This window comes from Nuphar pumila, chromosome 3 (assembly GCF_984573655.1).
Source record: "Nuphar pumila chromosome 3, dmNupPumi1.hap1.1, whole genome shotgun sequence".
Taxonomy (NCBI): Eukaryota; Viridiplantae; Streptophyta; class Magnoliopsida; order Nymphaeales; family Nymphaeaceae; genus Nuphar; species Nuphar pumila.
Window position 1 is genome coordinate 19,238,688 of NC_143251.1, and position 27,812 is coordinate 19,266,499.

At 36.5% G+C, this 27,812-nt stretch overlaps 1 protein-coding gene across 2 annotated transcripts in view; it reads right to left on the minus strand.

Annotated features, from left to right (window-relative positions):
* The window catches only part of LOC149842188 (calcium-transporting ATPase 3, endoplasmic reticulum-type-like), a 73,176-nt gene that overhangs the window by 19,427 nt on the left and 25,937 nt on the right, over positions 1 to 27,812 (minus strand). For both annotated transcript variants that reach the window (XM_090001303.1, XM_090001305.1), the window contains exons 10-14: positions 23,711 to 23,796; positions 22,340 to 22,441; positions 21,646 to 21,699; positions 20,877 to 20,978; positions 167 to 225 (exon numbers count right to left, since the gene is read on the minus strand). In XM_090001303.1, the coding sequence (XP_089857429.1) occupies positions 167 to 225; positions 20,877 to 20,978; positions 21,646 to 21,699; positions 22,340 to 22,441; positions 23,711 to 23,796 (403 nt within the window). The remainder of the gene's footprint in view (positions 1 to 166; positions 226 to 20,876; positions 20,979 to 21,645; positions 21,700 to 22,339; positions 22,442 to 23,710; positions 23,797 to 27,812) is intronic.

Sequence of the window (27,812 nt, forward strand, 5' to 3'; positions counted from 1 at the left end):
TTACATTCTCGCATGAGGATTATTACAAAATGTTAGATGAAGGTCCAAAAGTTTAATATGAATCACATTTGAGTTCATGAAACAACAATCTCTCCCTACAAAACTATCAAATAGGAAAAAAAATGCTTAGGTACAGAATGAGCTGAAGGAGAACCAAAGAACTCACGTTGTTACAACAGCCGGAAGCCCTTCAGGGATTGCTGCAACAGCAAGAGCGACTGCAATCTAATCATAAGCAACAAATCATGTAATCAAATCTAGCTCCTATTAACGACACTTAAATAAAACAGCAAATAAAAATGTATCGCAATAGCAATTTCACAACAAAATATCAACGTCACACAATAGTTCATAATAGGGCTTCCAATGAATTTCAATGATAAATGTTGAAAAACAAATGAAATGTAAGAAGTATACATATTGTGTTATAACCTAATGGCAATTTTAGGATTTTATTGGACTCTAAAAAGCAATAAACATTCTAAAGACCATCACTGGACAGTTCCGATGAAAACTACCAATCATGTCCTTAATAACTAAAATGTCATATTCCAGAATAGAATTAATTTTCTGCAAATTATCAACACTGTATAATCTTTTAGCATTAAAAACTGAACTCATGAAAACAGTTAAAGGCCATGTCACCTGGGTGCGGGTGCGGGTACGGAGGGTACGACACAGCAATTCCAAAAATGTGTCTAAATACATTGAATATATAACATAAATACAAAATAAATTCAAAATAAACTGAATATAATCTAAATATATATGCTATATCTAAAATATATATTATATACTGAAAATATAAAGTTATAAACTGAAAATATTAAATTATAAATTATAAATTGAATACAAACTTGTATGTACAGAGGGTAAAATGGTGTGTCCAGGTGTCGACATGGGGACACGCGTGTCGACACGGGTACGGAGGGAAAATGGAGTGTCCATGTGACATAGATTAAAGGGTTTAATTACTTACAGCTCATTAATGACTTTACACAAAATAGAAGGGAGCTATATGTAGCTTTTAAGATCCATTCTGTTAAGACCAGACATCGAGGTCTACCCTGGTCATTTTCCATATAGTGTTGTATTAAAAAGCATATTTATGTATAAGGGCACTATTGTAAATCAGCTTTGGTTCATATAGATACAAGAAGGGGTGTCCAACCCCAAGGATGAATCTTATGTTATGTTACATGGACACATACAAATCCAATACGAGATACGGATTCAAACATTTTTGTAAACTAGGATATAAACACACATTTTTGTGTATAAACCAGAGTTACCGGAAGCTTCTTAGATAGGTGGGAAGCTCGCTTCACGAAAACTCGCTTCGGAAGCGTAACCTCGATTCCACACCGCTTCTCCTATGCTTTCCACACGCTTCATTTATTCTTATTATGTGTTCTCTTACTCAACTTTTCATGCTTTTTATGTGTTTTCTTTGACTCTTCTCACTCACTTCCATGTGCTTTCGCTAAATTGGTAGTCATCATTTTTAGATTTTGTTAAAAATTTAATTCTTACACAAAAAAGTCATGAAATTTAATATTAGTCACTTATTTTAGTTTTTATTTGTGCTTTATTTTGATTCTCATTCAATTCTTATATTTCTTTTGTTTTTAGTCTTCGCTTCCGCTTCCTATACATTTTAAAATGCATCGCTTCTCGCTTCAACTTTCCTTATCGTTTCCCGCTTCCGCTTCCGCTTCCTAGTCTGGCAACCTTGGTATATACTATAACATTCTATGTCAAAAACGCTAGTTGAAAGACCCCTAAACGGACTACACAGAAGCTAGATAGGATGTAATATATCGCAATTTTTCATCTATTTTTAAATTTATTAAATATAAATTTTATTTAAATAATTATATTTTTGATGTCTGGAATTAATATAATATATATAATATATGTATATTGTAATATATAGTGGCTGACGTTAAAGCGGATCCCGATATGGATCTTGGACCCATTTCCAAGATCCATGATCCATTTATGATGAGATAAATTAGTTTTAAAATTTAAGTATGTTAGTGATAAAAAGAGTAAGAAGATAATATATATATAAGTTTTAGTTTAGAAAGACTTCTATTTCCATAAAGAAATAGAAGACTTTCTATTTCTAAAAAAAAAAAAAACTTGTTTTGAATCATATGATTTTAGGTTTTTAAAAGAGTCCAAAATTCAACGGCCCATAATATGCCCAAATTTCATAACTCAAAAGATCATATTTTTACATAAAAGAATATGATCCAAGGCTTGATCCTTAGCAAACAAACCATGCTGAACACATTTATGTGGTTAGATTGAGTCGATACAACTTGCACCTATGATTTCTAGCTCATTAGTTCTGTACCTTCATTAGTAGCCAATATTAACCCATATATATTATAATGCTCTCAAACATGACATTTCATATGTGAGTTTGTGTGAGTCTTTATGTGCTGATACAAGCAGGAGATAATTTTAGGCTTGTCCGCTAACATCTTTAAGGGAATTTATAAAGGTACTTTAACAGGAAATACTCAGCAAACAACATTTCTATAAGAAATCAGGGTTATTTGATCATGTTGACTTTATATTTTCAAAGAAAAGTATTTAGTTATTTACCAAATTGTCATCCAAACAATATAACTACTATCCAGAAAAGATTCAAGAAAACAGGAGATGATTAGCACACTAAGTGTTTGGACATCAGATACATTTAGAAAATTTGTAACTAACACACAATACACAGATGTGCACAGGCATGCGCATGCATGCACTCACACATACACATACAAATATTGCAAAAAACTTCCAAACTGCTCATCTACTCATTGTGTCAGCTTTTTCTAGTTAGCTTTTTGTAATTAAGGTTAACCACCAAGCTTTTCTTAATCCATCTTGAACACTCATCAAGGCAGAAATTGCCTTTCTACATTGAGTGATGAAATAACTCACTCCATTCCCTGCTGCTAATGACATAACATTATGTTAAGGGTGTTTATCCATTTCATTTTATTAAACCATGATCAACTGAACTCTTACAGGACCAGGCATGTATTTGATGTAAAGGCAGGCAGTTAAATGTAATAACAAAAGGTTGTGCATTTATATGTGAATAAGTAACAAATTTGACCAAATTTGTTCAACCTAAAACTTGGCGCTTAATATTGTTTTCTTGAAGCATTAGCTTGCAAGGCTTTGTTTTTATAAACGTAAATATAAGTCTCTGTAGTTCTGATTTAATTGAAACCACAAGTTAGTTAAATATTGAGTTCTTTAAACTTTAGCTTGCATACAGATAATGTAAAGTAAGCTTCTATTTCTGATTCATGAGTTATACAAGCTGCTGGATATGGAGAAGTACCCAGCTGGACACCCACAACTTGGTGCACGTCAGGGGCTTTATATTTCAAGAAAAAAATTGAAATCAGTGAAGCTTAAATTCCACTGATTGTGTATCATAAGATATATCGTTTTTTGGTGCATATTGTAAGATACACCATGTATCAGTGCGATACACACCCGTATCGAGATACATGCGCATATCGTATGGGAGAACCTAAGGGATACAATAAGTATTGTATGTATCATACCATACTGGCCAATTCATACTCATTCTTAAAGAGCTTGAGGGTGATTTCACAAGAAAAAAGATGATGGTGATAATCATGATTGACAGTATCCAGTTTGTTTTTGTTTGAATATTGAAAAAGAAAATGGTTATGTAAAATTTTTAAGTATTGAAAAACACTTTGCAAATTTGTTTTAGTTTATGTAAACACACCCTCCTATGAATATTGTGATTTGCTAGCTTTGTTTAGTAATTTAATACAAGGTTGTAAATATTGTACCCTATCGGACAATATGTATCGTTACTATGAAGAAAATCAATACGATACGCACTCGTATCGTGATACAAGTGTTATCGTATTTCTGTCGTATGAATAGTACGATGCATGCCTATATCGTACAATACGGCGCACTTAAAAAAGGGCTGAATCATAATTTTGGAGTTTTGGGCTTTAAAGACCTCTTGAGGATCGACTCCCGCATTTAAGTAGAAGTCATTAGATAGATATCCACACACCCTAGGACTCATGAGAATGATTTGAGGGCCGATCCGTGCGCAAGAGAGAGGTCTTTTGCGCTTTATTCAAGAGTGCATTTCCACCATTTTTCCACGAAGTGAGTTAAGATAAAAAAAAACCCTAATTCTTTGCTTCTTATTGAGCTTTTTTTTAGTAAGATGGCATCAAATGATCAAGCATGGCAATGGGGCACTCGAATAATTAGTGAAAACCGCTTGAAAATCGAGTGCAACTATTGTCATGTTTTTTCGGGTGGTAACTCTCGGTTAAAACATCGTTTAGTCGGATCACATTTTGTAACGGCCCAAAAATCCTGGACTTGAAACCTTTTATGAAAAAGGTTGAAAGTTTTGAAATCGCTCATTTATCAGAGTTTGAAACAGAAGTTCAGCGGAAAATCATGTTTGAAATAGCAAGTCTCTGGACCTTTGGTGCATTCCAGCGCAAACTTCCCTTTACAAACCGATTTGCAACTCAAATAGATTTGTTGAAATAAAAAGAAACGGAGTTTTGGTAACACAGTTTTAATAATTTAGAGTTTAATCAAAAGAGAAGCTTTCAAAGAAACTTTATACTATATTTACCAAAATATCCTCAGGAGCAAAACGTCAGGGAAAGAGTCTCATCTTTATCTCATCATGTCATCGTGCCATCGCAAGTTGCATCACCACATGCCCATGAAATGGGTCATTTTCGCAAAAAACTAGTAGGGGTGCAAAAAACAAGAGGGGACAAAGACTGTAATAAGCAAGATAATTACTAAATTAAACAGAAGAAACAAAACAGAGCTAATCATACATGTTGTCGAGTATGGCAAGCAAAACTCAAGTAAGGCAAATAGCTAAATATGAGAGGAGTAAGGACCGAAGTGCTAAACAAGTCAAATAGCCAATATAGCAGTTTAACTAACTCTACAGGTAGAGAGTAACTAACTCCACCAAGCAGTCAAGCATAGTAAGCAGGGTAATTGAATAAGCATTTATAACATAGCTCATAATGCATCAATTACCACTGAATTTTTCAGTTCACCAACAAGTAACTACATTGATCATAAGGTGCAAGTTATTGCACAACAAGCAGTTTATAAGCTACACGCGATAAGCAATCACACGACAACAGTTATATATTAACCACAAAGTGTAGGCAACTTGTAAGAAAGCAGTTACACGGGTCCTAGTTGCAAACAGTTTGTAGGTTATGAGCTGTAAGCAGTTACTTACGTCGTAAGAGACGCAAGCCAGCAAGTGCTACATTACAACAAGCACGAATAGTTCAACCAAGTACTAAATCAAAGTCGCATGCATCATATTGCATCTAGCATAATGCTATTATCATAAGCATTTAACTAGTACGAGCAGCTAGTTATTACTAGCAAGGAACTGTGTAAGCAGTTCAACCAACTAGAGCAGCGCCACAACAGTCGTGCATAGTTCAACGAGCAATACGCTGCACTACAGATCAAACAAGCAATTCACAACACAACACGCACATCTCATAATAATGTGAGTAGGTTACATTTTGTTCTAATTATTAGTTGGTTGTTGTAGGTACGCACAAGGCACGAAACGTAGAAACAGCCGAGATCGATTTGGGGGTTTATTATGCTATGTATTTTATGATACCCCGAATGACTGACTGAGTCCGCTCCTAAGGGGACGGCCAGTGACCACGAGGGTAAATCCCCAAATGCATAAGTGGCCCGTGGATGCATCCAAACTTCTGCAGAAGTGGCCTGAAAGTTATCTTTGTAGCATTTCTTCTAACTCTCATGACTGGGGAAGCTGAGTCTTTTGCCTGAAATAGTCATTAATGGTTTGTCCATCAAAGTTTTGTACAATCTTGTCCTCTCTCTTGACGGGAGTCAGCAGTTCGAATGGGCACGACGCGGGTTTTTTAACCGTCGTCCCATTCTACATACTCGAGTCTATTATACCCACTAGAGCACCTTGCCAGTGAAGGCGAAACCACCACCATTAGGTGATTAAATGCGTCAGTGCACGTTCGAGGCAACTACACACCTCTCATCCTACTCACCGCAGTACGCAACGTACCTGTTCAAAAGTACAACCACGACGAGAGGGGTTAACTTACAGTGAGGGTGAAAATATCACTGTTTTATGGTCCCAAACAAGTGTCATTGTACGTTCGAGGTAGACATACCTCTCATCCTACTCATCGTAGTACGCAATGTACCTGTTCAAAAGTACAACCACGATGAGAGGGGTTCGGATTTCTCACAGGAAATGCCCAACACATCTGTTTTACAGAAGTCCACAGTGTAATCATTCGAGTTCCAACTTGTCCTGCTTTAATCCTTTAGACCGTCACGAGCCTCTTGCCTATTAGGTGAACGTCGATATTACATGATTACCATGAAGTGCCAAAATACGTTTTGAGGTTACCACAGACCTCTCATCCTGCTCCTCGTAGTCCAAGCATATCATACATGACTAAGAGTACGACTACGAGGAGAGGGGCATGGATTTCTCATAAGAAATCCATCAGCAATGATCTCGCGAAGGAAGGAAAAGTAACAACTATCTTAGTTTGGCCAGGAAACCCAATAACTAGGTCTCGCATCAGAGGTGATGTGGCAACGGTCTAGAGATGGCGAGGTTCCTCTGTAGAACCTTCACCCATCCCATGCAAATGCCCTTAAACAGGGTTATACGAGTTATATCGAATACATGAACTGAAGTTGTAAAACACTTTTCCCAAATACATCGATTTGGAAGATCCAGTCGCTATCTCGCAAAAGGCTTTCAAAATCTACTTTACAAAACTACACGTTTTGAAAATAGGTTTGTGCCTAAAAGTCATCTTCTTTGAAGAACCAAGTGCATAAGTGTGCATTGTGTCTTTTAAGACAAATGAACAAGTTGAAATACGCTCGAAGATGCACTCAGTGAGTGCAAGCTAACAAAGAGCCAGTTTGTGCACGTTACAGTGCGACGGTAAAGTATGATCGATCCTCAGAGTGCAAAACTATGTGTCGAGCGCGAAACCTCGCAAGAAAATGCACAAGGTACGAAATCATACATCGGCTAAACCGCCATATAAGCAAGCAAATAGATACATAAGGTTGTGCACAAGGTACGAAACCGCACCTCAGCTAATCAACCAAGCAAGTACGTGAATACTCGCGGCAATGCACGAGGTACAAAATCGTACCTCGGCCAAACAAACATGCAAGCAAATGAATACCCAAGGCAGTGCACAAGGTACGAAACCATACCTTGGCTAACTAGACATGCAAGCAAGTAATACGCAAAGTAAAAGAGCATCACATAACTTAAAAACCGAAGAGGACAAAAAGGAGAGCCTTGCGCATAAAGCGCGGGGCAACAGAAAAAAAAGTGCAGAAATTAAAAGAGACAAAACGTAAAAGTTGTGGCGCATAAAGCGTAGGGCAACAAAAAAGAAAGTACAGAAAGTAAATGTGAAACAGAAGCCTGGGCACATAAAGCGTGGCGGTAAAGTAAAGACAAAAAAGTAAAAAGCCATGGCGCATAAAGTGTGGGGTAACAAAAAGGAAAGTACTGAAAAGTAAAGAGGACAAGGATCGTAAAATTGCGTCCTTGAGTTAAAAGACATCAAATGAAAATACAGGAATTAAAAGTCTGGGCACATAAAGCGCGGCGGCAACAGGAAAATAAAGTGCAGAAAGTAAAAAGGACAAGGATCGCGAACCGCGTCCTTGAATTAAAAGACATGCGTATATACATCGTCCTTTTCCGTTTTTAATTATCTTTTCTTATTTTAGCATTTATGTGTTCATTGTCCTTTGACGCAACATTCCCCTACCTTGAGGGGTTGCGGATCTACATACGCTGGCGAGCATAAGAAAGCACGGGCTCAAGACACAGGAAAGGCGAGCTGGCTTCGCTGTGCAACCTGCGAGTCGTAAAAGCGTTAGTATAAAAGTAAGCTTGAAAAAGGAAGGGGACCGGTAAAACCCGTAGTGGGTTTGTCCCGGGCCCCAGATCAGTTACTGTGAAGGCCGGCAGAGGCTCTACTCCCTGCCTATAGGCTGCAGAGAAAGGGTCCCTGCATCGAGCAGACAAGGAACAGAGGCCCAGCCAGACAGGAAACGGCAGAGGCATGAAATGACGGAGGCAGGGAGCCCAGCTCCCTGCCTGTTCGAACAGCAACAGGGGCCACCAAACAAACTATAACTTATTTAATGAGCCCCTCACATATACATCGTCTAGATTAGTCCATACCAGTGTTATTAAAAACGTGCCTTGAGGTGCAAAAGGCACGCCTCGCCTTGAGGCGCGGCCCTCTGTGCCTCAAGGCGCAAGCCTGAGGAGCAAAAAAAAATATTTTTTAACAACAAGACTTCTGAGACAATCAAAAATATTTTTGTAGGTTAATCTCATATATTTTCCAGTTATTTCAGTTATGTAATTAGTTTCTTAGTATATTACTATATTTTAACTTTTGTTGGTTAATCTCGTATATTTTTCAGTTATTTCAGTCATGTAATTAGTTTCTTAATATATTTTAACTTTTGTTGGTTAATCTCATATATTTTCCAGTTATGTAATCAGTTTTTTAGTTACTTTTATATGTTAATCTCATATTTTTTAAAATAATCTCATATGTTTTTCAGTTATTTCAGTTATGTAATCAGTTTCTTAGTATATTTTAACTTTTGTTGGTTAATCTCATACATTTTCCAGTTATGTAAATGGTTTCTTAGTATATTTTTTCTTTTATTGGTTAGTCTCTTATATTTTCCAGTTATGTAATCATTTTTTTAGTTACTTTTATATGTTAATCTCATATTTTTTAGAATAATCTCATATATTTTAACTTTTGTAGGTTAATCTCATATATTTTTCAGTTATTTCAGTTATGTAATAAGTTTCTTAGTATATTTTAATTTTTTTTTGTTAATCTCATATATTTTCCAGTTATATAATCAGTTTTTACTTTTTAGTTACTTTTTAGTTACTTTTATATGTTAATCTCATATTTTTTAGTACTTATTTGAGATTTTCTATTTCTTATTGGTTGTTATTTCATCAATAAAGCATTTCATTATTTATTTGTATTTTTACATATTTTTTTATAATTTTTTTAAAGTTTTCAAAAAAAAAATTGAGGCTTACGCTTTGCGCCTCAAGGCTTACGCCTCGCCTCGGTTTTTGTGTAGTGCCTCACTACGCCTCAACGCTTTTCACAACACTGGTCCATACTATCACATGCAAGGCTTGATCCAAAACAAGAGGGGTCTAATAATACCAGCAGTGCTACCAAACTCGGCAAGCGACGATAGAGGCAGGGAGCCTTACTCCCTGCATGCCCGATGAACAGAGAGGGGTAGGGGGCTCGGTCCCCTGCCAGCCCTGCGGAAGAGTGCAGAGGCAGGGGTTCTGCCACCTGCTTACTGGAAAGGAGCAGAGACGGGGGTCAGGCCCTTGTCTACCCGACAAAAACAGAGAGAGAGGAGAGGGGTACAGGGAGGTCAAAGTCAGCAGGGCTTGACCCCCGCTGGCTCAGCAGAAAGTGCGACAAGGTTGAGCCCCATGATCGAGGAGGTGGCAGGGGCTTAGTCCCCGCCAACCTACCTAGACAAATAGGGAGGTGACGAGGCTCGGCCCGGCCCTGTCGACTCACCCGAAAAGCCCAAGGTGGTGGCAGGGGCTTGGCCCCTAACGACTGACCGGAACGCAAGGAGACGGCAGGGGCTGGCCCCTGCCGACCCATTCGAACACAGGGAGGTGGCAGGGGCTCGACCCATGACAACCTACCGAGAACAAGAAAAGGGGAGGTGGCAGGGGCTCGGCCCCTGCCGACCTGCCTGAACAAGAGGCAGGCAGGGGGGCCTTGCCACCCTATCGACCGAGGCACGAGCGGCCCCTCCCCTGGGAGCCCTCTGCCCGACAGAAGAGGCGACACAGGCGGCAGGGGCTTGGCCCCTGCTGGTCTACTGGAGCTAGCAGGTGGTAGGGCCTCGCCCATGTCGTCCCTCCAAAGAGAAAACACGGGTGGCAGGGGCTAGGCCCCTGCCAACCTGCCGAAAGCAAGCAGACGGCAGGGCTCCGTCCCTGCCGTCAAGTCGAAAGACCCCACAGGTGGCAGGGGTTTGGCCCCTGCCAGCATGCCGACCTGACGCAAGCTGCAACCTTGTCGCCTGTCGCAAAAAGGACGAAGAAGATGAAGACAGACGAAGAGGAAGAAGAAGACAACGAGGAGAGGTGCTCGACACCTCCCTCCTGGTAGACCCAGAGCCACCCACGATGGTGGCTCTGGTCCACCGCCAACAAACGAAAAAAAGAGGGGGTTTACCTGGGAAGACCGCGGCGACGGGGGAGTCCGAGGACGGCGATGTCGATGGCAATGGTGACGGTGTCGGGACCTCCTTCGATGGGCGAAAAGGGACGGAAGGAGAGGAGGTGACCAACGAGGTCGGGAACGGAGGGTGTCGACCGAGAAGGCATCGGTGAAGCCCTCGGAGCGAGGGCGGCAATGGTCAACGACGAGAGGTGAGAAAGAGGGAGATGGTGACGGGGGTTACCAGAGCTCCGACGAGGGATGCTACGGTGAAGGTCGCTGACACGGTCGCCGACGGCTTCGATCGCCGGTTGCCGCAAAGAAAGGGGAGAAGACGGGAGTGTGAGAGGCGAATGGGAGGAGAGAGAGAGAGTGGCGAGCAGTTTTTGCCCCTCGCCTGCCTGAGTCTGCGTCTTTTAAAGATGCAGGCTCTCGAACATTCGAGAGCCCGGGTCCGGGTCAAGCTCGAGTCTGGTTCGGACTCGGATTCCGATCCGACACGGCGGACCAACCTCGACATGTGTCTGACACGTGTCTGCAGGTGTCTGACACATGTCCGACACGATTTTTTTTAACGGGCTTTACACATTTAAATGTTGTGGCCTGTATGTCAAGGAATTTGCCGAATGTCGTAAAATGACAATGTCAGTAATTACTTACTAGTTTGAGAGAAAAAAAAATATATGAGGCAAAAACAGGGTATGTGCAACCTTGGGAGGATGAACATGAGCTCCGTACTTCTAATCCTACAATCCTCGCATAGCATCAAAAGTAGAAAGTTCTATAGCAAAGGAGAAAGGTGTGGTTGGTGCTAGTAGTAGCAATGTCGCGGGTATAAAAAGAAGAGCAGGAGGGAGTTTTTTGAGAAAGTAGAGCTATAGGCTATATTAGAAGCTTTTTCCTTCCTAAGACTGCCCCTGTGGCACAACACGGTATTCGTACTGCTATGACTCTACAACATTTAGTTGAGCAAGTAAATGTCACGAGTGGAAGATGATTTTATGATGCTTGCATTTCTTTCAATGCAGCAAATTCTTTCCATTTTCAGGTCATGGCAAATGTCATAACCAGTATCAGGCGTAGATATAAAAGCACTTCATATCATGCTTTGAGAGAACAAATTTTAGATACTAATGTGAATGAGGTAAAGGCATATTATGATGAGATGAGGCAGTCATGGAGAGAAATTGGGTGTAACATCATGGCAGATGGGTGAACAAACAGAAAGTCAAGGATCTTGATAATTTTCTTGTCTATTGCCCCAAAGGAATTGTGTTTTTGAAGCCAATTGATCTGTCTAATACGCCCAAGAAATCAGATATATTTGATCAAGTTGTGGAAGAGGTTCAACCTCCAAATTTTGTTCAAGTTCATTACTAATAATGCAGCAAATTACAGAGCAGCAGGCAAAGAATTGGCAGAAAATTATGGGTCATTCTTTTGGATGAGATAAAGTAGGCAAAGAATAAAGCATCAAACTCCGTGTGTTGGCCATTGCATAAACCTCATGCTTGAGGACATCGGCAACATAGATGAGATAAAGCATACAATTGAATGTTATCAAGTTACTAAATTTATTTACAATCATGCATGGATTTTGAATTTGATGAGAAAGTACACTAGTGATGTTGAGTTGATTCGTAATGCAATTACTAGATTTACTACGAATTTTTTTACATTGCAAAGTCTAGTAAAAAGTAGAATTGCACTAAAAAAATGTTTTAATCAAATGAGTGGAATGAATATCCCCGTGCACAAAAAAAAGCCAAGAGAAATTATAGATATTGTATTCAAAAGTGAATTCTCGGATTCGTGAGCAAGTTTTTTAGAATAATTATACATTTGGTGAAGGTGCTTCGATTGGTTGACAATGAATACAAACCAGCTATGAGTTATCTTTATGAGGCCATGGATAAGGCAAAAGAGGTTATTAGAGATAATTTGAATGGGAACAAAAAATTTTACATCCCTATATGAAACATAATTGATCATAGGTGGACTGGGCAACTTCATTAACCTCTTCATATTGCAGAATATTATTTAAATTATGTATTTAGATACTCCAATACATTTAAAATGGACAGGGAAGTCAACAAGAGACTCTTGGATTGCATTGAAAAGTTCAACCCCGATTATGGCATTCAAGATCAAATTCATAAGGAAATGGAGATTTATTATATTGCATTGTATAATATGGGGAGACCTGCAGCAGTGCAAAACTGTTCCACAATGCGTCGAGAAAATTTATTTTGTCTATTTCAATTTTAATTTCATATTGTTATTATGATGTTTTGTATGATTGTATATGTTATTGTCCTATTGATTTCGCATTTTCTTATTTTTTTTTCGACATGTGGACCAGGTTTGGAAGTGATGTTCCAAATTTGAGAGCTTTTGTCATTCGCATTTAGTCAAACATGTAATGCAAGTGGATGAGAGAGAAATTGGAGCATTTTTTAGCAAATACATACAAAACGAAGAAATAGATTGAAGCATAAAAGGCTCAATGACCTTGTCTACGTTCGCTACAACTTGCGGTTGAGGCAAAGGTATATAAATTTATCAAGTTTATTTGTCATTTTTATGTGTTTTTTTATATCATACAAAACCCTACTAATTTTTTTTTCATGTCATCTTTTTAGGCAAATAGAAAACTTATCATCAAAGAGGCACAAAAAACAATTTGATCTCATTTGTTTGAAAATTTTTGATATATTGGATGCACAGGTTCAAGAAGCATACATTCTGAATAAAGAAGACATTTAATGAAGAAACGTGAAAGGAGCTCAGGCCATAGATGATGAAGAGCCCATGTACGTTGGAGATGATGTGAATGTCGAAGAAGAAAGAGAAGAAGAAGATAATGATTATGATGATTGATTGCATATTTTTTAAAAATTTGGTTATTGTTTCATGTGTTATTTTTAAAAAACTCAATTATGATGTCTTATGCAGCTCATAGATACATTAATGCTTCATATGTGATTTTATGGTTGTATTTTGTGCAATTCATCATTGTTTCATATGTTATGATTTTTTTTGAATTTTTGCTGATTTTTCATTATTTTTTTGAAATTTTAAACAAATTATTAAAAATTTATGATTTTTTACTATACGATACAGCTTATTTTGGACCCGACCGATATAAGTAACGATATGATACTTACAAGCAGTGTTGTGAAAAGCTTTGAAGCGTAGCGAGGCGCTCCACCAAAAATCGAGGCGAGACGTAAGCCTTGAGGCGTAAAGCGTAAACCTCGAGGTGTAAAGCGTAAGCCTCAAAAAAAATTTAACTTTAAAAAAATCATTAAAAAGTATCTAAAAATACAAATAAATAAAGAAATGCTTTATTGATGAAATAACAATCAATAAGAAATAGAAAATCTCAAATAAGTACTAAAAAATATGAGATTAACATACAAAAGTAACTAAAAACTGATTACATAACTGGAAAATATATGAGATTAACGAAAAAAAGTTAAAATATACTAAGAAACTGATTACATAACTGAAATAACTGGAAAATATATGAGATTAACCTACAAAATTTAAAATATATGAGATTATTCTAAAAAATATGAGATTAACATATAAAAGTAACTAAAAAATGATTACATAACTGGAAAATATATGAGATTAACCAACAAAAGATAAAATATACTAAGAAACCGATTACATAACTGGTTAATATATGAGATTAACCAACAAAAGTTAAAATATATGAGATTATTCTAAAAAATATGAGATTAACATATAAAATTAACTAAAAAAACTGATTACATAACTGGAAAATATATGAGATTAACCAACAAAAGATAAAATATACTAAAAAACTGATTACAAAACTGAAATAACTGGAAAATATATGAGATTAACCTACAAAAGTTAAAATATATGAGATTATTCTAAAAAATATGAGATTAACATATAAAGGTAACTAAAAAACTGATTACATAACTGGAAAATATATGAGATTAACCAACAAAAGTTAAAATATATTAAGAAACTAATTACATAACTGAAATAACTGAAAAATATACGAGATTAACCAACAAAAGTTAAAATATAGTAATATACTACGAAACTGATTATATAACTGAAATAACTGGAAAATATATGAGATTAACCTACAAAAATCTTGTTGATTATGCCTCAGAAATTTTGTTGTAGAAAAAAAAAATATATATATATATATATATATATTTTTTTTTTTTTTTTGCGCCTTGAGGCACAGAGGGCCGCGCCTCAAGGCGAGGCACACCTTTTGCGCCTCTAGGCGCGTTTTTGATAACACTGCTTACTAGTTAAACCTTTGTTAAATATGCATCTATTTCATAATTTACATTTTTTCTTGTGAGATATACATGTCATTCATAGCTTATTATCTTGATTATTGGGGGTTTGATGTCTTATGCAACTCATAATATGTGACAGCCGCATAATATGCGACATTATGGTTTTATCCAGTGCAATTCATCATTGTTTCCTATGTGATGAATTTTTTATAATTTTTTTGGTTTTTCTTTTTTTTAATTTTTTATTTTTATCAAAAAATGTGATCTTTTATGATATAATATGATACTATCATATTTTGGGCAAGGCTGATACAGGTTAAGATATGCTTTTAACAACCCTGAAGACAATAATCCAGTTCTCCACCTTGATGTAGTAAATTGCCTCTATATAAATCTCCATTAAACAAGAAGGCAAAATACAATGGCCACATGATGATGTTAAAATATATCTATATATATTGTATTAGTTTGCCCGACAAGGGCATTTTAGTCTTTCACATGTAATTATAGTTGTTTATTAGAAACAACTATATTTTTATTTTCTTTTTATATTTTATTTTCATGTCATTGGAGGCCCCACTCTATAGAGTCGTTGGGGCCCCAACGGTCATAAATATGACTGTTGGGAGTCCAATGGCCTCCCTTTATATAAATAGAAGAGGTGTTCCTCCTGTTTCTCTTAATGCTTTTTAAGCATGTTATTAATAAAATCTTATTTTTTACTTGTTGGTGTTGCCCTTTGTAGGTAGGGGTGGCAATCGGGTCGGGTCGGCGGGTCAGAATACCTCAACACGAACACGACCCTTTTATTAAACGGGTCGGATGTGGCAAACACGAACACGACCCATTTATTAAACGGGTAACCCGACACGACACGGTTAACCCGTTTAATAAACGGGTTGGGTCGACACGACAAGATTACACGACACGGCGACCTGTTTATTAAACGGGTTGACCCGATAACATAGACATGATAACCGACCCGAGTAACCCGAGTAACCCGAATAACCTGTCTAGTTGGAGGATGAGGAGATTGGTGACGGTAAGGATCTTCTAATGAATCAGACAATGGAGGTAGACGTAGGAACTGTTGATCATGTTGATAACTCAACAGGAGTCGAATTCGACAGAAAAATCACTTGATCAGAGGAGGGCGACCATGGATGCTGACGGAATAGAGAAGCATATTGGCAGCAGGGTTACCCGCGTTGTCGGAAGTAAGCCACTGCAGGAGGTGGGAAACCCTCATCGTCTTTGTCATTTCTTTGTCGAGAAGGAGACGTGAGAGGAAACGAATGAGAAGGACATCCTCGCCATCGTCGCTCCTCTGAGCTGGAGAGGGTTCGGTCCATCTCGTTCACCGAAGATCACCCGCAGCTCCGACTGCTCTTCTCCCTCTCTCTGATTTTCTCAGAGAAATAAAAAGGGGAACCCGATTAGGGTTTCCTTTTCATTTTTACTTGTAAGCATTTATTTAAAAGAAATAATTTTAGTTTTGGTGCTGAAATTTTTTGAAAATTCTAGATCAAGTCTCATATATTATTAATAGATTGTCCCGAATAACACAATTAGAAACACAAAAAGGGTTGCGGGTTGATGGGTTCGTGTAAACGGGTTGACCCACCTGCCTAACCCGTTTATTAGACGGGTCAAACGGGTTGGCGGGTTGGCATACCCCTAACACGAACACGACCCGTTTAATAAACGGGTTAGGTGGGTCGACCCGTTTATGACACGAACCCGTTTAAGCCAAACCCTAACCCAGCTAAGAAGCGAGTCGGGGCAGATTTTGCCACCCCTATTTGTAGGCACTTTGTATTGTCCCATAGTGGTCTTTTGCTTATGCACTTTCGTACTTGTATTGTGCCTTTTGTAATTGTCCAATCTTGGACTTGTTTATGCTTTTGCACTTTGTTCTTGTAATTCCGCATACTGCATTATACGGTATCAGAGTCATAGTGCTCTTGGTCTCGTGAAGAGTGACCATCGAATGATCGTGATTCAGAGATCGCGGTGTTTCTGGTAACTCAAGTAGAGGGGTTCTTTTGTATTCTTCCATAATCCCTCTTCTAATAAGCCAAAATGGAGAATGAGCAAAAGATTGATCTCTCTTTCAAGTTGAATGGTACCAATTACATGATGTGGACATCCACCATGAAAAACAACCTCAAAGGCAAGAAGCTTTGGGAATATGTGATGGGCTCTATTCCAGAACCTCAACTCAAACTCACCAAGTTCGAAGGAGGTCAAGAAAAAACTTTAAAAAGAAATGGTCACATAAAAGCCATTAAAGACCATCAATCCAAGATAGAAGATTGGAAAAATAAACATGCAGAAATTCTTGCATAGTTTATGAACAATGTTGAGCTCAAAATATGTGCCAACATCTCTAAGTTCTGCAAGGCAAATAAAGCATGGTTTTTTATGAAACGTATGTATACACAAAAAGATCTTGCAAGGCAATTCTTTCTTCAATAAAAAATGTGTACCATCAAACAAGGGGACATGAGTGTCCGTGATTATTTCAGTACTCTTAGTCCTTTATGGGATAAATTATCTCTTCTTGAACCCGTGGGTCGGTAGTGAAGATGTTGAACTAAGAATAGAGCAAATGGCAAAAGAACACTTTTTTCAATTCTTACATGGGCCTAAATCTTCTCTTATTCATAGATCTAAGCTTCTTCCCTTGGATGACGTTGTTGCCGAAATATGCCAAGAAAATACTCGTCTTGGTATGATAAAAAAAGGAGATGAAGCGTTAGTTGTGTCCAAACCCGGCAATCATGTAAAAACTTACAAGCCTCCACACTTTGGGAGGCAAAATATCTATAATGGTGGGTATAAGAAGGTTATTTGTTATCATTGTCATAAACCGGGTCATATACGGCTCAATTGTGCCAAGTTATATGGCACCCCCAAGAACAAAGTGGTTTCCATTGAAGAAACCACCCTAAGGAAGGAAGAACCAATCACAGGAAAATATTTATTTTCACTTGCTCAATTATCGAAGGCACTTTAAATGTCACTCAAATCTCCATCTACATCAGGTGTCGCGATAGCTTCATCTTCTCCTTCAGGTATATCCTCTTGGATCCTTGATTCAAGAGCCTCCTTTCATATGACACCTCATGAGAATCGCCAATCCGATTTATGCACTAACTCAAAAAAATTCTATGTTTCAACCGTCGATGGAACATCTTGGCAAATTAAAAGTATTAGAACCTTAAATTTCTCTCAATGTTTTTTTGTGCCAAAAGTTAAGGTTGCTCAACTAAATTTAACCCTTCTTTTTGTTTCACAAATTTTTCACAAATTTTCGATCATGGATGTGAAATATCCTTCTCATCTAAGGGTTGCTCCATGCATGATCTCCAGTCCGGGAAGCAAATTGAGCAAGGCTATAGGAGGGGAGATTTCTACTTCATGAATTATCTAAATCTTCCTTGAAATTCTTTTTGTAATTATGTCCAAGATAAAGATATTGAAACTTGGCATAAAAGATTTGGACACCCTAGCTACTCAAAATGTATCTTCTTTCTTTTGGGAAAACATTTTGTAATGAAAAAAACTTTAGTTTGCAAAGATTGTATCTTTGGAAAGATGAAATCCATTATTTTTCTTAATAAAACTTTTGTCTCTAAGAGACGTTTTGAATTAGTGTATTCGAATGTTTGGGTACCTTCTCCTGTCATATTAAAAGGAGGATATTTATATTATGTTACCTTTATCTAAGATTTCACTAGATATGTATGAATCTACTTCCTTAATTTAAAATCCGATATGTTCTCTTTCTTTAAGAAATTTCATATAATTATCAAAAATCAATTTCAAAGCAACATTTATATTCATAGATCTGATTCAGGTGGTGAATACTTATCCAATGAGTTTCAAAATTATCTAGAACAAAACAAAATTTGTCATCAAAAGTCATGTTCTAGAACTCCGCAACAAAATAGATTAGCCGAAAGAAAACAGACAAATTATAAAACCCACTAAGACACTACATATTTCTAAAGATATTCCAAAAAGTTTTTGGGTCAATGCTGCTCTAACATCAATATATTTGATAAATAGAATGGCTCCATCATCCTTACAAAATGCATCTCCTTATAACAAATTATTTGAAAGAACACCCGATTTCCAATGGTTGTAATTTTTTTTAAAGTGTTTCGTACTCTTACATAAAAGAGATAAATTGTCTCCAAAAGCCATTGAATGTGTATTCATGGGCTATGGAGAAAACAAAAAAGGATATAGATGTTTTGACTCTAAGAGTAACAAATTATATGTTTCTAAAGATGTAACATTTTTGGAAAATGAAATGCATTCAATTGATGAGAACGTGGAATCATTTATAAGAAATAATCATACTGTTGATAAATCCATACAAATATATACCCGGCGTGAGCAAAGGTGTCCAACAGAGGATTAGTGATATTAGAAATATTTTATAAGAAACTTTTGATATGTCTGATTTAGGTTTTTTAAGATATTTCTTAGGTATTGAAGTTGCATACTCTCCCAGAGGGTACATTCTCTCTCAAATGAAGCTTGTTATTTATATTTGTACCGAGTCTGGCATTACAGATGATAAGAAGATAGAAACCCTAAAAGTGATTAATGTTAAATTGAAACTGGAAGATGTGACTCTGGTTGAAGATCCTACACCTTACCGCCAACTAGTTGGGTCACTCACTTACTTATCCATCACTCGGTCAGACATAGCTCATGCAATTCACTCTGTCAGCCAGTTTCAGCATGCTCCCACCATTGTGCACGAGTGTTGTCTTGAGAATTGTTAGATACATCAAGACAAATATAACAAAAGGAGTTTTTCTATCATCATCTTTTTCATTAGATTTACATGCTTATACTGATGATGATTGGGGTGAAAATCCTAATGATAGAGTCTTAAATACCGGTTTTTGTGTATTTTCAGGTGACTTTATGATTTCATGGAGATGCAAGAAGCAACAAAAAGTATAATTATCCTCAACTAAAGCTGAATATTGGGAAATGGCTACAACAACAATGAAGCTTGTGTGGCTTAAAAGTCTTTTCTACGAGAATAATCATCTCAACCATTTTAAAGATGTGTTGCGACAATACGAATGCAATCTACATTGCGAGCAAACACACCTTCCATGAGTGAACCAAACATATTGAAATGGATTGTCACTATGTACATGATGAATATCTAAAAAGAACTATTATGTTGTCATATGTCACATTAGAGTACTAGTTGGTGGATTTCTTCACCAAAGCTCTTCTTACTCCTCAATTTATTTTTCTCCTTAGCAAACTTTTGGTCATTTCCCCATAAGTTTGAGGGGGGATGTTTATGTATATATATATAGTATTAGTTTGCCCACCATGGACATTTTAGTCTTTTCACATGTAATTATAGTTGTTTATTAGAAACAATTATTTTTTTATTTTTTTATTTTCCTTTTTTTCCTGTTCTTTTTTTATTTTATTTCCATGCCATTGGGGGGGGCACTCAATAGAGTCGTTGGGAGCTCCCCAACGTCTCTATGAAGGGAGCTCCCAATGGACTCCCTTTTACTTGTCGTATATAAACAGGGGAGGTGTTCCCCCTATTTCTATTAATGTTTTTTAAGCATGTTATTAATAAAATCCTATTCTTTTACTTGTTGGTGTTTCCCTTTGTAGGCACTTTGTATTGTCCCACAGTGGACTTTTGTTTTTGCACTTTTGTGCTTATATTGTGCCTTTTGTAATTGTCCACTCTTGGACTTGTTTGTGCTTTTGCGCTTTGTTCTTGTAATTCCGCATACTTCATGACAGATGATCAATGAATCAAAAAGGTTATGCTTGAATCTACTGTCAGACTGTCTTTTCCATATGCTACATCGGAACTTCTAAGAACTGGGTAATCTTCCATCCAGAACTTTTCTCCTCTAAGCAGCTTGAAGACAATTTAGACAGATTTCTACAAATAGATTGTTATTCCTTTCAGTGCCATGGAATGTTGCCAAAACAATTGACTCTTGTCAGACCATGTCACTAAGCCAAAAGGTGAATAGCGAAGGAAATGTATCAAATTAACAATATTTGAGATCAGTAAAAATTTTATAAGAAAATAGAATGGACAAAATCATGTTAAACAAAGAAATGCAACTAATACTACTATTTTAATTCAAGAATTGAAATGGCTGAGCATCTTCACTAATATGCCAGTTTGAGAGAAATGAACCTTGAAATAATGAATTGCACCACGTAGGACGCCACCATGAGCAGGATCATGAAAGTGTCCAATGTTTACAAGCCATACAAGCACGCAGATTCCTGCAATTATCTAAGAGTTGAAAGAAACTATCAAATGAGCATTCATGAGTGTATCAGACAATAAATCTTATACTACCAATATAAGATCAAGGTTAAAGTTTGGCATCCAATACAATTATGTAACTTTAACATATATATACATACATATTTGTGCATGCATGTATGCAGAGTATATACTTTTAAAAGTTTTTCTCCTAGAAACATACATATGCATGTGTGTAAATACACACATATGTGTGTATGTGTGAAAGTATTTATGTATGTGTACTATATACATATACACACACAAACACACACACATATATATATAGTAATTTATTTATTTATATTTATGTCGATATTTGTGTTTATATACGCAAGGATTATCATGCACCAAGATGAAAGACACATATCCCATTTAACTTGTAATCCAAAATAATGCTAACTAAAAGTTAATAGCTCAGCTTTTCTAGGCATCCAAAAGACTCCTTAACTTGCATTTTGATATAGAAAATAACAGTAAGAGATAAAGAAAGCTCACATCACAGTAAGAGCTTCCTACAATAAAAAACTCATTTAATTGTAACAGTTTTTCATGTTTGAAATATTTATAATTACTATAACAACAACAGCAGCAGCAATAACAACAATAATAATGAGCTGCTTTCTGAAGACTCCAATGCATAACAGATGATTACCTTTGCTAAAAAAGTCCCAAATTCATCAAGCTTTTTCTTCAAAGGGGTCATCTCCTACAAATTCAAGACCAAACAAGCATACCACATTAAATTAATGAAATAAAATATTTCACAAAGACTACCAATTGAATGTAGTATCAATTGACTATCATGTCTACACTATCCACAATTGAGTAAAACGTCCCTAAATTGCAAGCTTCTCGAACTTTATCTACCAGTTGAATGTCTGCACTTGCTAAGGTCAAAGGAAAAAACAAGTATAATTTTGCATCCTCTCCTGTAAGGAAGGATGATATGCAAATATGCATGCTCACCAGTGCATCAGAGCTAATAAAAAACATGATGTGCAAAAGGAGATACAGTCAAACTATCTTAATTATTTGTTGAAGAATGTCAACACAACAAAGAGATACAAAGGGTGAATAACCCAATGTTGCAATATCGGTTTCCGACCTGATCGATTCAGAGAATCGGCTGATTTAGTCTCAAACCGAATCAAGCTGAATTGGTCGTTTTTACTTTTTTAATATAAAAACATTAAAATATAAAACAATATTAAATTATTAAATTATTTTAAAATAATATTCAAATATTTTTAAAATTTTAAAAAAATACAAATTAGCTGAGGGCTGATCGACCTTTCTTGAATCGATTTTGGGTCAATTCGCATCAACACTGACAACCCTGGTCTTACCTCTTCAGATCTTAGCATTGCATCACGAATACTTCCCATTGCAGTGTTGGATCCAACTCCAACAACTATGGCTCTTGCTCTGCCTGCAACCACCACCGTTCCCTGACGTAATCAATTAGCAAAGGAAATTATTATTATCATTGTTACTATTGTTACCACTATTATCAAATAAGGTTGGTGTTATTGTTCTTAACGCTCAGCAACCACATGAAAGAATTTAAAAGAATTTTAACAACTAAAAATTACATTGGATTTACAGATAAACAGCTGAAGAACAATTGCAAGGATCAGCATCCATAATAATAGAACAGAATTTGCCAGAAGTTTGACAGACACAACACGGAATCAAGAATATGGCAATTCATCAGTTTAACATAGCACACAAAACAAACTGTGCACCAATACCAGCAGCTTACAAATGAAAGGAAAATAACGTATTAAAGAAGATTTAAAATGCTTCCGTGGATGTATAAAACTTTGCAGCAAAAACCAGATTTCTATGGTCACGTAGTTGAAGTTATAGTCTTTTGACTCTTTTCAGACCAAAACTTCTTAGGTGTCATATCCAAATGCAGCCAAGCAGCTAGAGAATGCAGCTGTCTGTGGGCTAGGAAGATAAGACAAAAAATGAGATACTGAGACCTTTTAAGACATTTTCGTCTGATATTGACAATGCCATGAGACACACAAACCTCAAAAGCAATACTAGAGAGCAAGTGACAATGACAAAGGTAATCATGAATTTCAACCAAGCTATCTTAGTGTTCTTTCAAGGCAGACTGATGATATCAAATGCTCAACTCCAGCATGGAAAAGAAACATGGATGCAGTAGATATGCACTTGGCTGGCATGCATACATGTTAATTGGCCATCAATGAGAAATGTCCACGTCCAGCACTCTCCAACACCATCAATGAGTCCCTTGGAGACCTCTAGAGACTCTTAGTGCTGCATTCAGAGTATCTAACGAGAAAGGCCAGAATCTACTTAAATGTGGTAGCATTACTGAATTATAATTTACAAAAGCTAATATCAGGCTTGACATAAAAAATTAATTAAAGTTAGTACATATTCAATGAACCAAAGATTGTGCGATGGTTATGAATATGAAGCAAGGTATACAATATACTTGTACCATATGCTCTTTTTACTCAAATACATTGATGCATTTACTGTCATCCAAAGACCATAAAACACAGATTATTGAAATAAGATTTTTCAAGGTTGTTCCTATCTAGATCAAATAAAGGTTGCATCATTGCTTCCCAGTCATTAAAATATAGGGGCTTAAGCAATCGATTTATAATCCAACCAAATGATTAAAATGAAGAATATCTCCCAGCCAACCAACTCAAATAGTAATGTATTACCGAGAAGAGAATATTTGTCTTGTCCTGATAAACAGCATTCGTCATTATAGCGCAATCTAGCTCTTTCACAACAGAGCAACTTTCCCCTACAATTGAGCAATAGTCCCCAATAAGAAAACAATTTGCATGTTTTAACATTTCAATCTGAAGTTTAAGAGAAAATAAAACCAACTGTTGCAAAAAAAACGACTTAAAAAAAACTTCACATGAAGTGTAACATAACATGAGAGAGAGAGAGAGAAGAAACTTACCATGACATCGGACCATAGTACAACCCTCAATACCTGTAGGTCCCATTACCAAGAGCTAAATTTAAACCCTGAAAACTGATTTGCATGGTCTATCCTTATATTTTTTTAAGATTAATGAGATCAAATCAAATAATACTTTTTAAAGGTTAATGAGATCAAATGAAATACATGACCACGTGCTAGTTCTTATTTGTAGTTGTTTCAATGCTATTTGTACTCCTAGCTTTCTCACTCTTTCATGACTGGCTAATTTCTCTAGATTATTCATAATGAAATTATTAGATCAAACTTTCTATGGTTGGATCAATCCACTGTTAAACTATGTATATATAAATAAATATATATATACATATTTCTTTTTTTTATCCCAAAAACCCGATAGGGGTATTTTGGTAAATCCCCATGTAATCTTTTTCTTTTTGGATTTTTCCTTTTGTCTCTTTTTTTACCTTTTCTTTTTCTTTTTTTCTTTTTTTTTTGTTTTACATATTGTAAGACTACAAGGGGCCCCACTCATCTAGTCGTTGGGGCTCCCAACGACTAGATGGGAGCCCCCTTGTGGTCCCTCCTCTTTAGTTTCCTCCTCTATAAATAGAGGAGTCTTTCTCTTGTATTAGCAGGGGGTTTTCACCCTCTTCTTTCTTTCTTTCTTCAATAATATTCAACTTATGACTTTTAGTCATTTTTCCCTTTAGTGGGTTTTGTATATACTTTTAGTGTTTGTGTTCTTGGCTCTTGGCATCACTCTTCAAGAGTGGTTTGCTTTATTGGTCCTTCTGCCCTTTTTCATTACATGGTATCAGAGTCAGGTTGAAGATCGGGCTTCTCTTCTTTTTTGGTGTCTTGGGACGTGTACCTCTCAAGCTTTTGAAGAAAGAAAGACTATTTGGTACCTATGGAGCACGAATCTAAAGTAGAGCTCTCTTTTAAGCCCAATGGATCCAATTACCTTATGTGGGCCTCCGCTATGGAATCTAAAGTAGAGCTCTCTTTTAAGCTCAATGGATCCAATTACCTTATGTGGGCCTCCGCTATGGAAAATCATCTAAGAGGTAAGAAACCTTGGGGTTTTGTTATGGGAACTACTCCCGAACCCTCTCTTGTTCTCACTAAAATTGAAAGTAGGATTGAAAAAGCTTTAGATGGCGATGAGCGCATCAAAGCTATCAATGACCATCAATCCAAAGTTGAGGATTCGGAAAGTAATCTTGCCAAAATCTTGGCATAGTTTATGAACTATGTTGACCTCAAAAATTGTGCCCAACATCGCTAAGTTTAGAAGAGCCAATGAGGCATGGTTTTTTCTTAAGGGTATGTATACCCAAAAGAATCTAGCTAGACAATTTTTTTGTCAAGAAAAAAAATCGTTCTACTAGACAAGCGGATATGAGTGTCCGTGATTACTTTAGTTCTTTAACCCCTCTTTGGGATGAGCTTGTTTTTCTTGATCCTAAATGGGTGGCTCTGGAAGATATTGAATTAAGAAGAGAACAAATTGAAAATGAGCATTTTTTCCAATTTCTCCATGGTCTTCGGCCGAAATTTGAACAAGTTAGGGCATCCCTTCTCCATAGAAGTAAAGCCTTACCCATTGAAGAGGCTCTTGCCAAAGTATGCCAAGAAGAAACTCGTCTTGGCATAAGTATTAAGAGTGATGAAATTTTGGCCGTTACTAAGCCCGGATCAAATGTAAAAGCATATAGACCTCTCCACTTTAACAAAAATAATGGATATAAAAAGATAGTGATTTGTCACTATTGTAATGAACCGGGACATATCGAGCCTGTTTGCCCAAAGCTTAAAAGAAAAGTGTCCGCGGTTGAAGAAAATTCTCCAAGGAAGAAGAAAGTGTCAAAGAAGGAGATATCAAAGAAACTCTTAACCATATCTCCGAAGTTCTCCAACATCTCCTCAAGACTTCTTCATCTTCAACATCAGGAGCCGCCATCGTCTATTCTTCACCACCTCCAGGTATGTGGATACTAGACTCTGGTGCTTCTTTTCATATGACATCTCATAAAAACTCTCTTTCTAAAGTTTTTTCCGAACCCATATCTTCTTATGTTTCAACGGCCGATGAGACATCTTTAAAAATTAAAAGTATTGGAACATTTGATTTTAAAACTTCTCAAAAAAAATTTGTTCCTAAAGTAAGAGTCGTTCCAAAAATTAATCTAAATCTTTTTTTCCGTTTCCCAAATCACCAATCATGGATGCCAAGTATCTTTCTCACCTAAAGATTGCACCGTGCAGGATCTTCAGTCAGGGAAGCTGATTGGGCAAGGCCATAGAAGAGGTGATCTTTATTTTATGGACTTTTTGACTCTTTCATCGAAGTCATTTTGTAATCTTATAAAGGACAAGAGTATTGGAATTTGGCATTAGAGACTTGGTCATCCAAATTTTGTATAGATGTCTCTTTTTTCGTTTTTGAACAATACTTGTAAAGATAAACACAGGACTTGTAAAGATTGCATTTTTGGGAAATCTAAAGTTATTCCATTTCCTCAAAGAAATTATGTCACCACTCGGCCTTTTGAACTTGTTCATTCCGATGTATGGGGACCTTCTCCTATTTTATCCAAAGGAGATTTTTCGTACTATATGGTCTTTATTGATGATTTCACTCGATTTACATGGATTTACTTCTTAAGTCGCAAATCCGAAGTTTTCTCCTTCTTTAAAGAAATTCATGCAATGGTTAAAAATCAATTTTTAGGAAACATATCCATTCTTAGATCTGATTCGGGAGGCGAATATATGTCCAATGAATTTCAAATATATTTGAAAGAAAATGGTATTTGTCATCAACGTTCTTGACCAAACACTACGCAACAAAATGGTCTTGCGAAAAGAAAGCATAGACACATAATAGAAACCACAAGAACTTTATTAATTTCAAAAAACATTCCAAAATCCTTTTGGGCCGAAGCGGTTCTAACCTCAACATATCTTATCAATAGAACCCCTTCATCTTCTTTGAAAAATCTTTCTCCATTTGAAAAACTTTACAATATGTCTCCCGATTATAAAAGACTAAGAATTTTCGGATGTAAATGTTTTGTTCTAACTCACAAAAATGATAAACTTTCTTCAAGGGCAATTGAATGTATTTTCTTAGGATATGGCGAAAAACAAAAAGGCTATCGATGTTTTGACATATTCAAAAACAAACTTTATATCTCAAAAGATGTCACATTCTTAGAAGAAGAAAATGGTTTTTCGCATAAACTAAATGAAAATATTGATTACTCCTTTTTATTTGACTTGTTACATCAAGAAAAGGTTATAGATGATCATGTTGAATCTAGGGAAACTCTCGTAGAGGATCATTTTGAACCTCCAAATGATGGGCAACATGACCAACATGAAAATTTAGAAGAAAATATACCAAGTCAAACACAAATTTACTCTAGAAGGAATGAAAGTAATCCTCCTTGTGCCCTTGAAAAATTCTCTCAAAACAAGTCGATTGAAGAATCCTCTCAAAGAAGATCAAATCGTATTTCAAAAATACCAAATAGATTTGTATCTTATGATTCTTTTTCTCAAAATTTTCGAGCATGTTTGCTAGCCCTCCACTCATTCCATGAACCATCTCATTATAATGATGCTAAACAATATGCTCATTGGAATGAAGCAATGGAACTGGAATTTAATGCACTTAAAAGGGCACAAACTTGGAAAATTATTGATCCACCCAATGGCAAGAAACCCATTGGATGTAGATGGGTTTTCAAAGTAAAAACTAAGAGTGATGGCTCTTTAGAAAGATATAAGGCAAGGTTAGTAGCCAAGGGATATGCCCAAGAATATGTGGTGGATTATGATGAAACTTTTGCTCCAGTTGC